At 52.3% G+C, this 14485-nt stretch overlaps 1 protein-coding gene across 2 annotated transcripts in view; it reads right to left on the reverse strand.

The window, feature by feature from the left end:
- GOLGA3 (golgin A3) overlaps positions 1-14485 on the reverse strand; it is a 151818-nt gene that overhangs the window by 50162 nt on the left and 87171 nt on the right. For both annotated transcript variants that reach the window (XM_075321798.1, XM_075321791.1), the window contains exons 15-16: positions 12002-12218; positions 11726-11869 (exon numbers count right to left, since the gene is read on the reverse strand). In XM_075321798.1, the coding sequence (XP_075177913.1) occupies positions 11726-11869; positions 12002-12218 (361 nt within the window). The remainder of the gene's footprint in view (positions 1-11725; positions 11870-12001; positions 12219-14485) is intronic.

The following is a 14485-nucleotide window of genomic DNA, read 5'->3' on the forward strand; positions in this document are numbered from 1 at the left end:
CCAGGAAGGCCACCTTCTGCGAAAGACGGGAGAGAGAGACATCCCGCAGCGGCTCAAAAGGCGGCTTTTGAAGAGCCGTCAGGACCCTGTTAAGATCCCAAGGTTCCAACGGACGTTTGTAAGGTGGGACCATGTGGCAGACCCCCTGCAGGAACGTGCGGACCTGCGGAAGCCTGGCTAGACGCTTTTAAAAAAAAAAACACGGATAGCGCCGATACTTGGCCCTTGAGAGAGCCGAGGGACAAACCCTTGTCCATTCCAGATTGTAGGAATGAAAGGAATGTGGGTAAGGCAAACGGCCATGGCGGAAAACCGTTATCAGCGCACCAGGATAGGAAGATTTGCCAAGACCTGTAATAGATCTTGGCGGACGTTGGCTTCCTGGCTTGTCTCATGGTGGCAATGACATCCTGAGATAACCCTGAAGACGCTAGGAGCCAGGACTCAATGGCCACACAGTCAGGTTGAGGGCCACAGAATTCAGATGGAAAAACGGGCCTTGTGACAGCAAGTCTGGGCGGTCTGGAAGTGCCCACGGTTGACCCACCGTGAGATGCCACAGATCCGGATACCACGACCGCCTCGGCCAGTCTGGAGCGACGAGAATGGCGCGACGGCAGTCGGACCTGATCTTGCGTAGTACCCTGGGCAGCATCGCCAGAGGGGGAAACACATAAGGCAGTCGAAACTGCGACCAATCCTGGACTAAAGCGTCCGCTGCCAGAGCTCTGTGATCCTGAGACATGAAGGCCGGGACCTTGTTGTTGTGTCGTGACGCCATGAGATCGACGTCCGGCGTTCCCCAGCGGCGACCGATCTCTCGAAACACGTCTGGATGGAGAGACCATTACCCCGCGTCCATGCCCTGACGACTGAGAAAATCTGCTTCCCAGTTTTCTACGCCCGGGATGTGAACTGCGGAGATGGTGGAGCCTGTGGCTTCCACCCACTGCAGAATCCGCCGGACTTCCTGGAAGGCTTGACGACTGCGAGTGCCGCCTTGGTGGTTGATGTAGGCGACGGCAGTGGCGTTGTCCGACTGGATTCGGATCTGTCTGCCCTCCAGCCACCGCTGGAAAGCCAATAGGGCTAGATATACTGCCCTTATCTCCAGGATATTGATCTGAAGGGACGATTCTATCGGAGTCCAGGTTCCTTGAGCCCTGTGGTGGAGAAAAACCGCTCCCCAACCTGACAGGCTCGCGTCCGTGGTAACCACGGCCCAGGTTGGGGGTAGGAAGGATTTTCCCCGAGACAGAGATGTGGGTAGGAGCCACCACTGAAGTGATGTTTTGGTTGCAAGGGAGAGAGAGAGATGTTCTTGTCGAGGGAAGCCGCACTCTTGTCCCATTTGCGAAGAATGTCCCATTGGAGTGGCCGTAGATGGAATTACGCGAACGGCACTGCCTCCATAGCTGCAACCATCTTCCCCAGGAAGTGCATTAGGCGCCTTAAGGGGTGTGATTGACTCCGAAGAAGTGATTGTGATTGCACCCCCGCCTGCAGAGAAAGCTGTTTGTCCCGCGGTAGCTTGACTAACGCTGGCTGGGTATGAAACTCCATCCCGAGGTAAGTCAGTGATTGGGTCGGTGTCAACTTGGATTTCGGGAAATTGATGATCCACCCGAACTGCTGGAGAGTCGCCAGAGCGACGGTAAGGCTGTGTTGACACGCCACCCGAGAAGGGGCCCTGACTAGAGGTGATCGTCTAAGTAGGGAATCACCGAGTGACCCTGAGAGTGCAGGACCGCCACGACTGATGCCATGACTTTGGTGAAACCCGTGGGGCTGTCGCCAGGCCGAAAGGCAATGCCACGAACTGGAGGTGTTCGTCCCCGATGGCGAAACGCAGGAAACGTTGATGTTCGGGTGCGATCGGCACATGGAGATAAGCATCCTTGATGTCGATCGATGCTAGGAAGTCTCCTTGTGACATCGAGGCGATGACCGAGCGGAGAGAATCCATCCGAAACCGTCTGGTGAGTAGCTTGAGGTCCAGAACGGGACGGAATGACCCGTCCTTTTTTGGCACCACGAACAAGTTGGAGTAAAATCCGCGACCACGTTCCTGAAGGGGAACGGGAATCACAACTCCTTCGATCTTTAGAGCGTCCACTGCCTGAAAAAGTGCTTCGGCCTGTGCGGGGGGTGGAGAGGTTCTGAAGAAACGAGCCGTAGGTCGGGAGCTGAACTCTATCCTGTAACCATGAGACAGAATGTCTCTCACCCATCGGTCTTGAACATGTGGCCACCAGGCGTCGCCAAAGCGGGAGAGCCTGCCACCGACCGAGGATGTGGCTAGGTGAGGCCGAGAGTCATGAGGAGGCCGTCTTGGAGGCAGTGCCTCCTGCGGCCTTTTGGGGGCGTGACTTGGACCGCCACGCATAGGAGTTCCTCTGGCCTTTCTCCAGCCGGTTGGACGAAGAGGATTGGGGCTTGGCGGAGGGACGAAAGGACCGAAACCTCGATTGGATTTTTCTCTGCTGAGGTCTCTTAGGTTTGGACTGGGGTAAGGAGGAGTCCTTTCCCGAGGATTCCTTAATAATCTCATCCAATCGTTCGCCAAATAAACGTTCGCCAGAAAAAGGCAAACCAGTTAAGAACCTTTTAGAAGCAGAGTCTGCTTTCCATTCGCGCAGCCACATGGCCCTGTGGACTGCCACGGAGTTAGCAGATGCTACAGCCGTACGGCTAGTGGAGTCCAGGACGGCGTTCATGGCGTAGGACGAAAAAGCTGATGCCTGAGAGGTCAAGGAAGAAACATGCGGAGCAGAATTCCGTGTGACAGCATTAATCTCAGTCAGACATGCCGAGATTGCTTGGAGAGCCCACACAGCCGCAAAGGCCAGGGCGAAAGACGCGCCCGTGGCCTCATAAATAGACTTCACCAAGAGCTCTATCTGTCTGTCAATGGCATCCTTCAGGGATGAGCCATCGGCAACAGACACAACGGACCTAGCAGCCAATCTAGAGACTGGAGGATCCACCTTGGGAGAGTGTGCCCAGCCCTTAACGACTTCAGGTGAAAAGGGGTAACGCGTGTCAGTGTGCCTTTTAGCAAAACGCTTGTCCGAGACCGCTCTGGGCTTCTGGACAGCGTCCCTGAAGTTAGAGTGATCAAAAAACGTATTGTGCGTACGTTTGGGGAATCGAAATTGGTGTTTCTCCTGCTGAGAAGCAGACTCCTCTACAGGTGGAGGCGGGGTAGAGAGATCCAACACCTGGTTGATGGACGAGATAAGATCATTAACTAAGGCGTCCCCCTCAGGGGTATCAAGGTTAAGGGCGAAGTCAGGGTCAGAGCCCTGAGCTCCCACGTCCGCCTCGTCTTCCTGAGAGTCCTCAAGCTGAGATCCAGAGCAGCGTGAGGAGGCCGGGGAAGAGTCCCAGCGAGGCCGCTTAGCCGGTCTGCGGCTGCGATCCGGGCAGGAGTCCTCCGCCTGGGACCTAGCGGCTATCCTGGGAGCGCGCTGTGGCGCGGACCGAGAAGGCCCTGGAGGAGACAAACTAACAGGGGCCGGTGCCTGTGAAGAGCCCGGTCTGGACTGCAATGCCTCAAGGAGCTTAGATGACCATTTGTCCATAGACTGTGCAATGGATTGAGAAAGTGACAGAGTTTCTCAGCGAAAGAGGCCAACGACGGTGACTCTGTCCCTGCAGCCTGCTCAGGGGGAGCAGGGGGGTCTACATGAGCCGAGGGGCCCACAAGTGCCCTAGGCTCCGGCTGAGCAAGCGTGGCAGGAGTCGAGCATTGATCACAGTGAGGGTAGGTGGATCCCGCAGGCAACATAGCCCCACAAGAGGTACAGGCTGCGAAAAAAACCTGTGCCTTAGGGGCTTTGCTCCTTGTGGACGACATGCTGTAAGCAATAAGTGTCCCTTAGGAGAGCGACCACTGAGGGTATATGGGAAAGGGTTATACAACCGTTCCGAATATATTATTATATATATATATATATATATATATATATATATATATATATATATATATATATATATATATATATATATATATATATATATATATATATATATATATATATATATATATATATATATAAAAATTATGTAGCAGGTTGGTAAGCCGCACCGGTCACCCGGTGTTGGTCCCCCTAGGGTGCCGTTATATATTTATATATATATATTTTTATATATATATATATATAAAAATATATAAAAATATATAAATATATAACGGCACCCTAGGGGGACCAACACCGGGTGACCGGTGCGGCTTACCAACCGCTGGTGTCCTCCAGATTCCCTGTCGTGGTTCCCCCGGAGCTGTAGAGCTGTGCAGCTGCAGCATACACCGGCAGAATGCCAAACATGGCCGCCGGAGCTCTCAAGGGGGGAGTGGAGCCATGGGCGGCGCCGGCCAAAGGCGGGAATCTGGAGGCCCCATAGTGGTCCATTAGAGGGGAGGGGAGACATGCAAAGATGCTCCAGCCCTCTGTCGGTAATCCCGCCCTTACCCCTGACAGGCAGGCCCGGGGGCGGGATTTTTCGCGACTAGGCCGCGATGAAGCCGGGGACTAAATTTAAGGCCGTGCCCGACAGGCAGGCACGGTCGGCGCGGAAGTCCGATGAAAAAAACAACGGACGGCGCTACTGGGGAGAAAGGCGACCTCTCTCCCCGTACCGTCCCCACATGGGGACACAGAGTACCTTCAAGGTGCAGGGCCCGGTCCCTGGGGATGAAAACGCTCCGGTCCAGCAGGTTCCACCAGGGGCTGCGGATGGAGCACGGTCTCAGCAGGTGAATGACCGGTGAGGCTCCCACTTCTCCCAGAGCCGCATAAGGGATGGCGAAGGAGACGGCATGTGGCTCCAGCCTTTGTACCCGCAATGGGTACCTCAACCTTAACAACACCGCCGACATAGTGGGGTGAGAAGGGAGCATGCCGGGGACCCCATAGGGGACCTCTTTTCTTCCATCCGTCATACTATGTATGAGAAATCTTTTTTTTTTTTTTTTATATGAGTGGATGTGTGCCTCCTTCCACACAAAGCATAAAACTGAGGAGCCCGTGGTCCACGGGAGGGTGTATAGGCAGAGGTGAGGGGTTACACTTTTTTAAAAGTGTAATACTTTGTGTGGCCTCCAGAGGCAGAAGCTATACACCCAATTGTCTGGGTCTCCCAATGGAGCGACAAAGAAATTATTATTATTATTCCCTAGAAAGAAGGGAATTTTGTTTACTTACCGTAAATTCCTTTTCTTCTAGCTCTAATTGGGAGACCCAGACAATTGGGGTGTATAGGCTATGCCTCCGGAGGCCGCACAAAGTATTACACTTAAAAGTGTTAAGCCCCTCCCCTTCTGCCTATACACCCCCCGTGCTCCCACGGGCTCCTCAGTTTTGGTGCAAAAGCAAGAAGGAGGAAAAAGAATTATAAACTGGTTTAAAGTAACTTCAATCCGAAGGAATATCGGAGAACTGAAACCATTCAACATGAACAACATGTGTACACAAAAAAACAGGGGCGGGTGCTGGGTCTCCCAATTAGAGCTAGAAGAAAAGGAATTTACGGTAAGTAAACAAAATTCCCTTCTTCTTTGTCGCTCTATTGGGAGACCCAGACAATTGGGACGTCCAAAAGCAGTCCCTGGGTGGGTAAAAATAATACCTCGTAAGAGAGCCGTAAAACGGCCCTTTCCTACAGGTGGGCAACCGCCGCCTGAAGGACTCGTCTACCTAGGCTGGCATCCGCCGAAGCATAGGTATGCACTTGATAGTGCTTCGTGAAAGTGTGCAGGCTCGACCAGGTAGCCGCCTGACACACCTGCTGAGCCGTAGCCTGGTGCCTCAAAGCCCAGGACGCGCCCACGGCTCTGGTAGAATGGGCCTTCAGCCCTGAGGGAACCGGAAGCCCAGCCGAACGGTAAGCTTCGATAATTGGCTCCTTGATCCACCGAGCCAGGGTTGATTTGGAAGCCTGTGACCCTTTACGCTGGCCAGCGACAAGGACAAAGAGTGCATCCGAGCGGCGCAGGGGCGCCGTACGAGAAATGTAGAGTCTGAGTGCTCTCACCAAATCTAACAAGTGCAAATCCTTTTCACATTGGTGAACTGGATGAGGATAAAAAGAAGGTAAGGAAATATCCTGATTGAGATGAAAGGTGGATACCACCTTAGGGAGAAATTCCGGAACCGGACGTAGAACCACCTTGTCCTGGTGAAACACCAGGAAAGGGGCTTTGCACGACAACGCTGCTAGCTCAGACACTCTCCGAAGCGAAGTGACTGCTACTAGAAAAACCACTTTCTGCGAAAGTCGTGAGAGGGAAATATCTCTCATTGGCTCGAATGGTGGTTTTTGAAGAACCATCAGCACCCTATTTAGATCCCAGGGTTCTAACGGCCGTTTGTAAGGTGGAACTATGTGACAAACCCCCTGCAGGAACGTGTGTACCTGTGGAAGTCTGGCTAGGCGCTTCTGGAAAAACACAGAGAGCGCTGAGACTTGTCCCTTAAGGGAGCCGAGCGACAAACCCTTTTCCAGTCCAGATTGAAGGAAGGACAGAAAAGTAGGTAATGCAAATGGCCAGGGAGAAAAACCCTGAGCAGAGCACCATGACAGAAAAATTTTCCACGTCCTGTGATAGATCTTGGCGGACGTTGGTTTCCTAGCCTGTCTCATAGTGGCAATGACGTCTTGAGATAACCCTGAAGACGCTAGGATCCAGGACTCAATGGCCACACAGTCAGGTTGAGGGCCGCAGAATTCAGATGGAAAAACGGCCCTTGAGATAGCAAGTCTGGTCGGTCTGGTAGTGCCCACGGTTGGCCGACCGTGAGATGCCACAGATCCGGGTACCACGACCGCCTCGGCCAGTCTGGAGCGACGAGGATGACGCGGCGGCAGTCGGCCCTGATCTTGCGTAACACTCTGGGCAACAGTGCCAGCGGAGGAAACACATAAGGGAGCTGAAACTGCGACCAATCCTGAACTAAGGCGTCTGCCGCCAGAGCTCTGGGATCTTGAGACCGTGCCATGAACGTCGGTACCTTGTTGTTGTGCTGGGACGCCATGAGGTCGACGTCCGGCACCCCCCAGCGGCAACAGATCTCCTGAAACACGTCCGGGTGAAGGGACCATTCCCCTGCGTCCATGCCCTGGCGACTGAGATAATCTGCTTCCCAGTTTTCCACGCCTGGGATGTGAACTGCGGATATGGTGGAGGCCGTGGCTTCCACCCACATCAAAATCCGCCGGACTTCCTGGAAGGCTTGTCGGCTGCGTGTGCCGCCTTGGTGGTTGATGTATGCCACCGCTGTGGAATTGTCCGACTGAATTCGGATCTGCTTGCCCTCCAGCCACTGCTGGAACGCTTTCAGGGCAAGATATACTGCCCGTATTTCCAGAACATTGATCTGAAGCGAGGACTCTTGCTGGGTCCACGTACCCTGAGCCCTGTGGTGGAGAAAAACCGCTCCCCACCCTGACAGACTCGCGTCCGTCGTGACTACTTCCCAGGATGGGGGTAGGAAGGATTTCCCCTTCGATAATGACGTGGGAAGAAGCCACCACCGAAGGGAAGCTTTGGTCGCCTGAGAGAGGGAGACGGTCCTGTCGAGGGACTTCGGTTTCCTGTCCCATTTGCGTAGGATGTCCCATTGAAGGGGACGCAGGTGAAACTGCGCGAAAGGGACTGCCTCCATTGCTGCCACCATCTTCCCCAGGAAGTGCATGAGGCGCCTCAAGGGGTGTGACTGGCCTTGAAGGAGAGATTGTACCCCTGTTTGTAGTGACCGCTGCTTGATCAGCGGAAGCTTCACTATCGCTGAGAGGGTATGAAACTCCATGCCAAGGTATGTCAGCGATTGGGCCGGTGTCAGATTTGACTTTGGAAAATTGATGATCCACCCGAAACTCTGGAGAGTCTCCAGGGTAGCGTCGAGGCTGCGTTGGCATGCCTCTTGAGAGGGTGCCTTGATCAGCAGATCGTCCAAGTACGGGATCACCGAGTGACCCTGCGAGTGTAGGAGCGCTACTACAGTAGCCATAACCTTGGTAAAAACCCGTGGGGCTGTTGCCAGGCCGAACGGCAGTGCCACGAATTGCAGGTGTTCGTTTCCTATGGCGAAGCGCAAGAAGCGCTGGTGCTCTAGAGCAATCGGTACGTGGAGATAAGCATCTTTGATATCGATCGATGCAAGGAAATCTCCTTGGGACATTGAGGCGATGACGGAGCGGAGGGATTCCATCCTGAACAGTCTGGTTTTTACGTGTTTGTTGAGCAGTTTCAGGTCCAGGACCGGGCGGAAAGACCCGTCCTTCTTTGGGACCACAAACAAGTTGGAGTAAAAACCGTGACCCTGTTGCTGGAGAGGAACAGGGATCACCACTCCTTCTGCCTTCAGAGTGCGCAGCGCCTGCAGAAGAGCCTCGGCTCGCTCGGGAGGCGGGGATGACCTGAAGAATCGAGTCGGGGGACGAGAGGTGAACTCTATCTTGTAACCGTGAGACAGAATGTCTCTCACCCAGCGGTCATTTATTTGTGGCAGCCAGGTGTCGCAAAAGCGGGAGAGCCTGCCACCGACCGAGGATGCTGCTAGAGGAGGTCGAAAGTCATGAGGAAGCCGCCTTGTTAGCGGCGCCTCCGGTGGTCTTTTTAGGACGTGACTTAGACCGCCATGCATCAGAGTTCCTTTGTTCTGTCTGAGACCTTTTGGACGAGGAGAATTGGGACCTGCCCGCGCCCCGAAAGGACCGAAACCTCGACTGCCCTCTCCTCTGTTGGGGTATGTTCTGTTTGGGCTGGGGTAAGGATGTATCCTTTCCCTTGGATTGTTTGATTTCATCCAAACGCTCGCCAAACAGCCTGTCGCCAGAAATTGGCAAACTGGTTAAGCGCTTTTTGGAAGCAGAATCTGCCTTCCATTCCCGTAGCCACAAGGCCCTGCGGAGTACCACCAAATTGGCGGCCGCAACCGCCGTACGGCTCGCAGAGTCCAGGACAGCATTAATAGCGTAAGACGGAAATGCCGAGGTCTGGGTGGTAATGGATGCCACTTGTGGCGCGGACGTGCACGTGGCTGCTTCAATTTGCGCTTGACCTGCTGAGATAGCTGGTAGCGCCCATACGGCTGCGAATGCTGGGGCAAAAGAAGCTCCGATAGCTTCATAGATGGATTTCAACCAGAGCTCCATCTGCCTGTCAGTGGCATCTTTGAGCGAGGCCCCATCTTCCACTGCAAGTATGGATCTAGCCGCCAGTCTGGAGATTGGAGGATCCACTTTGGGACACTGAGTCCAACCTTTAACCACGTCAGGGGGAAAAGGATAACGTGTATCCTTAAGGCGCTTCGAAAAACGCTTATCTGGACAAGCATGGTGATTCTGGACTGCCTCTCTGAAATCAGAGTGGTCTAGAAACATACTCTGTGTACGCTTGGGGAACCTGAAACGGAATTTCTCCTGCTGAGAAGCTGACTCCTCCACCGGAGGAGCTGAGGGAGAAATATCCAGCATTTGATTGATGGACGCAATAAGATCGTTCACTATGGCGTCCCCATCTGGAGTATTAAGATTGAGAGCGCCCTCAGGATCAGAATCCTGATCAGCTGTCTCCGCATCATCAACCAGAGATTCCCCCCGCTGAGACCCTGAACAATATGATGTCGAGGGAAATTCTAAGCGAGCCCGCTTAGTCGGTCTGGGACTGGGGTCTAAGTCATAACCCTCAGCCTGGGATGTATGAGATACCCCGGGAGGACATTGTTGGTCCAACTGAGGGGGGCCAGGGAACAAAGATTCAACAGCGTCCCTGTGCTGAGATACCGGCCTGGACTGCAAGGCTTCTAGTATCTTAGCCATAGTCTCAGAGAGTTTTGCAAATTCCGTCCCCGTCACCTGAACAGCGTCAACAGGTGGCTCCCCCTGGTCCCCTCTTAGCAGAGGCTCTGGCTGAAGAAGTGCCACAGGGGCCGAACATTGCACACAATGAGGGTCAGTGGAACCTGCCGGCAGCTGGGTCGTACAAGCGGCGCAGGCAGCATAATAAGCCTGTCTTTTGGCACCCCTGCCTTTTGTGGGCGCCATGCTATTGTTTTCCCTGAGCAACACAATAGGGTATATAGCCAGAATGAACTGTGCTCATACAGTGTAAAGAATATACTATAAACAAATAATGTATCAATACACTACAGCACCATGGGGCTAGCACCAACATGTGCTGCTTACCACCCGCCTAAAGCGGTTGTGAGGCCACCAGAGACCGTGTCTGGGTCTCCCAGGGTTTGTCCCTCTCTGCAGCGTCGGAGGAGCTGACAGGAATGGCTGCGGCGTCCTGACGAGAGGAGGGAGCCGTGGCCGTGGCCGAGAAAGTGCGGGAACTGGTGCTCACACTGTGCACAGTGAGGGGGGTAGAGTATGCAAATCATACTCCAGCCCTCAGTGCTGCTCGTTCCGTGCAGCGTCCCGCCCTTCCCCTGCCTGTCAGGGCTGAGGGCGGGAGAAAGGGAAAACTAGGCCGCAAGAAAGCCGGGGACTCGAGTATAAGCTTGGCCGCCGTAAAAGCGCGGCCGGCGCCGAAGTCCCCGGCGAACTACAAGTCCCAGCCGCGCCGCAGTTTCCCATGGCAGCGGCGGTTAGCGCGGTAGCCCCTACATATAAACACACTCAGCGACGCTGAGTGTGTAATGGCACAGTTTAACCCGGTCAGCGCCGCGGTCCCCGGTGCACTAGCACACCCAGCAAAGCTGAGGTGCTGCCGTGCGCGGTCCCCACAGGGATACAGAGTACCTTCAAGTAGCAGGGCCATGTCCCTGAACGGTACCCGGCTCCTATCCAGCAGGCTCCACAGGAGTTGTGGATGAAGCACGGTCTCAGTGCCTGGAGACCGATAGGATCCCACTTCGCCCAGAGCCCTGAGGGGGATGGGGAAGGAAAACAGCATGTGGGCTCCAGCCTCCGTACCCGCAATGGATACCTCAACCTTAACAACACCGCCGACAAGAGTGGGGTGAGAAGGGAGCATGCTGGGGGCCCTATATGGGCCCACTTTTCTTCCATCCGACATGGTCAGCAGCTGCTGCTGACCAATCTGTGGAGCTATGTGTGCAGGTCTGCCTCCTTCGCACAAAGCAAAAAAACTGAGGAGCCCGTGGGAGCACGGGGGGTGTATAGGCAGAAGGGGAGGGGCTTTACACTTTTAAGTGTAATACTTTGTGCGGCCTCCGGAGGCATAGCCTATACACCCCAATTGTCTGGGTCTCCCAATAGAGCGACAAAGAAATACCAGTTTGGGAAAACCTTTACTTAAAATTCTGCATTGCGTTGAACCTTCTCCCAGAAATACATGTATAAATTGACAACAGGTGTTGGATATTAACAGATGGTGTGCAGCGTCTGTGTGGTAGGTAATGTACTAACCTAACGCCGCTTTCTCATAAATATAGCACCGTTCTGCTCTCCTTAGTGATGTCACCTCAATTCACACTTACGAGTAACTGTGTGTGGGTGACCTAGAAGTCTCTTTTACAACGCAAGACTAAGGTGCTTATTTCTTATGCTCCATAGACATTGGAGCCATACATACATCCATACATTGTAAAAGCCACTACCAAGTCACGCAAAGCGCAGTGTGACCAGGAGAGTTTGCAGAGCGGTGATGTCATTCAGAAAAGCAGAACAGCTACATTTATACACACATTTAATGAAAAAGAAGCACTCACTTGAATATTTCCTAACTGTAGAATTATTCCATTTAGCTCACCTCATCTTCTAGTTCAAGAACCTTTTCTCTATATTCTTCAAGTTCCTGGCTTGTGAGTGATATGACCTCTTGCAGCTCCCGCTCTAGCATGGCCTTACTATGGCTTACAGCCTGTAATTCACTTTTCAATCCATTCAGTTTTTCCTGAATAAAAGATAATATAAGGTTTCTCAAAAAATAAAAAAAAATAAAAAATGGTGAAATATATTTTCACTTATATCTATAATTAGGCCTAACTCGATCAGACTTTTTTTGCATGAATTTCTCTCAAGATACCTGAAAAGCATGACTGTCGCCTCCTTCTGATACTTGTGCTTTCAGCTTACTGAGCTCCGATTCCATGATTTCTTTTGCAGTCAGTGCTTCCTGAAGACGTCGGCTCAGGATCCCAACTGCATTTTCATATGCTTTGTGTTTGACTTTCATTTCCTTCTGGGCACTTGTCAGGTCCGAGCCCAATCTCTTCATTCTCTGCTTCTGTTCTGTTATTGCTCTAAAAGTGAAGTACAGAAGAACTAGTTCAGGATTCTTCAGTTTGACAATGTAACGATGTTAAAACATACAGTTAGGTCCAGAAATATTTGGACAGTGACAATTTATAACATTTTAGCTGTAAATCAAAACATATTCAAGGTCCAAATACATAATCAATATGGACTTAAAAGTCCAGACTCCTCATTCTAATTGGAATAAAGGTTTAGGAATCACAGCTCTTTCCTTTTTTTCAAAAAACCAAAAGAAATTGAACAATTTTAGAAAAAAAAATAATGGGCTGCATTGGCCATTCCCTTGTTAATATATCATCAATTAAGCAAGTAAAAGGGCTGGAGCTGATTCCAGATGTGGCAGTTGCAAAAAAAAGAGGAAATCCATCGGAGAAATAGCAGAAATCTTAGGGGTGGCCAAATCACCAGTGTGGTATACTCTGCCAAAAAAAAAGCGCACTGGTGACCTGTGGAACTGAAAATGAAGACAATAGTGGTGGATGATTGCAAAATCCAATCCTTGCTGAAAAGAAGGGAATTTTGTTTACTTACCGTAAATTCCTTTTCTTCTAGCTCCAATTGGGAGACCCAGACAATTGGGGTGTATAGCTTCTGCCTCCGGAGGCCACACAAAGTATTACACTTAAAAGTGTAAACCCCTCCCCTCTGCCTATACACCCCCCGTGCATCACGGGCTCCTCAGTTTTGGTGCAAAAGCAGGAAGGAGGAAACTTATAAATTGGTCTAAGGTAAATTCAATCCGAAGGATGTTCGGAGAACTGAAAACCATGAACCAAGAACAATTCAACATGAACAACATGTGTACACAAAAGAACAACAGCCCAAAGGGAACAGGGGCGGGTGCTGGGTCTCCCAATTGGAGCTAGAAGAAAAGGAATTTACGGTAAGTAAACAAAATTCCCTTCTTCTTTGTCGCTCCATTGGGAGACCCAGACAATTGGGACGTCCAAAAGCAGTCCCTGGGTGGGTAAAAGAATACCTCGGTAAAAGAGCCGTAAAACGGCCCCTTCCTACAGGTGGGCACCCGCCGCCTGAAGGACTCGCCTACCTAGGCTGGCATCTGCCGAAGCGTAGGTATGCACCTGATAGTGTTTCGTGAAAGTGTGCAGACTCGACCAGGTAGCCGCCTGACACACCTGCTGAGCCGTAGCCTGGTGCCGCAATGCCCAGGACGCACCCACGGCTCTTATAGAATGGGCTTTCAGCCCTGAAGGAACCGGAAGCCCAGAAGAACGGTAGGCTTCAAGAATTGGTTCCTTGATCCACCGAGCCAAGGTTGACTTGGAAGCCTGCGACCCTTTACGCTGGCCAGCGACAAGGACAAAGAGCGCGTCCGAGCGGCGCAGAGGCGCCGTACGAGAAATGTAGAGTCTGAGTGCTCTCACAAGATCTAACAAGTGCAAATCCTTTTCACATTGGTGAACTGGATGAGGGCAAAAAGAAGGTAAGGAGATATCCTGATTGAGATGAAAAGGGGATACCACCTTAGGGAGAAATTCCGGAACCGGACGCAGAACCACCTTGTCCTGGTGAAACACCAGGAAGGGGGCTTTGCATGACAGTGCAGCTAGCTCAGACACTCTCCGAAGTGATGTGACTGCCACTAGGAAGACCACCTTCTGCGAAAGGCGTGAAAGAGAAATATCCCTCATTGGCTCGAAAGGTGGTTTCTGAAGGGCCGTTAGCACCCTGTTCAGATCCCAGGGTTCTAGCGGACGCTTGTAAGGAGGGACTATGTGGCAAACCCCCTGCAGGAACGTGCGTACCTGTGGAAGCCTGGCTAGACGCTTTTGAAAAAACACAGAGAGCGCCGAGATTTGTCCCTTAAGAGAGCCGAGAGACAAACCCTTTTCCATTCCGGATTGAAGGAAGGATAGAAAAGTGGGCAAGGCAAATGGCCAGGGAGTAAAACCCTGATCAGAGCACCAGGATAAGAAGATCCTCCACGTCCTGTGGTAGATCTTGGCGGACGTTGGTTTCCTGGCCTGTCTCATAGTGGCAATGACCTCTTGAGATAACCCTGAAGACGCTAGGATCCAGGACTCAATGGCCACACAGTCAGGTTGAGGGCCGCAGAATTCAGATGGAAAAATGGCCCTTGAGACAGCAAGTCTGGTCGGTCTGGTAGTGCCCATGGTTGACCCACCGTGAGATGCCACAGATCCGGGTACCACGACCTCCTCGGCCAGTCTGGGGCGACGAGGATGGCGCGGCGGCAGTCAGACCTGATCTTGCGTAACACTCTGGGCAGCAG

This window comes from Anomaloglossus baeobatrachus, chromosome 1, assembly GCF_048569485.1.
Source record: "Anomaloglossus baeobatrachus isolate aAnoBae1 chromosome 1, aAnoBae1.hap1, whole genome shotgun sequence".
In the NCBI taxonomy this organism is placed as follows: domain Eukaryota; kingdom Metazoa; phylum Chordata; class Amphibia; order Anura; family Aromobatidae; genus Anomaloglossus; species Anomaloglossus baeobatrachus.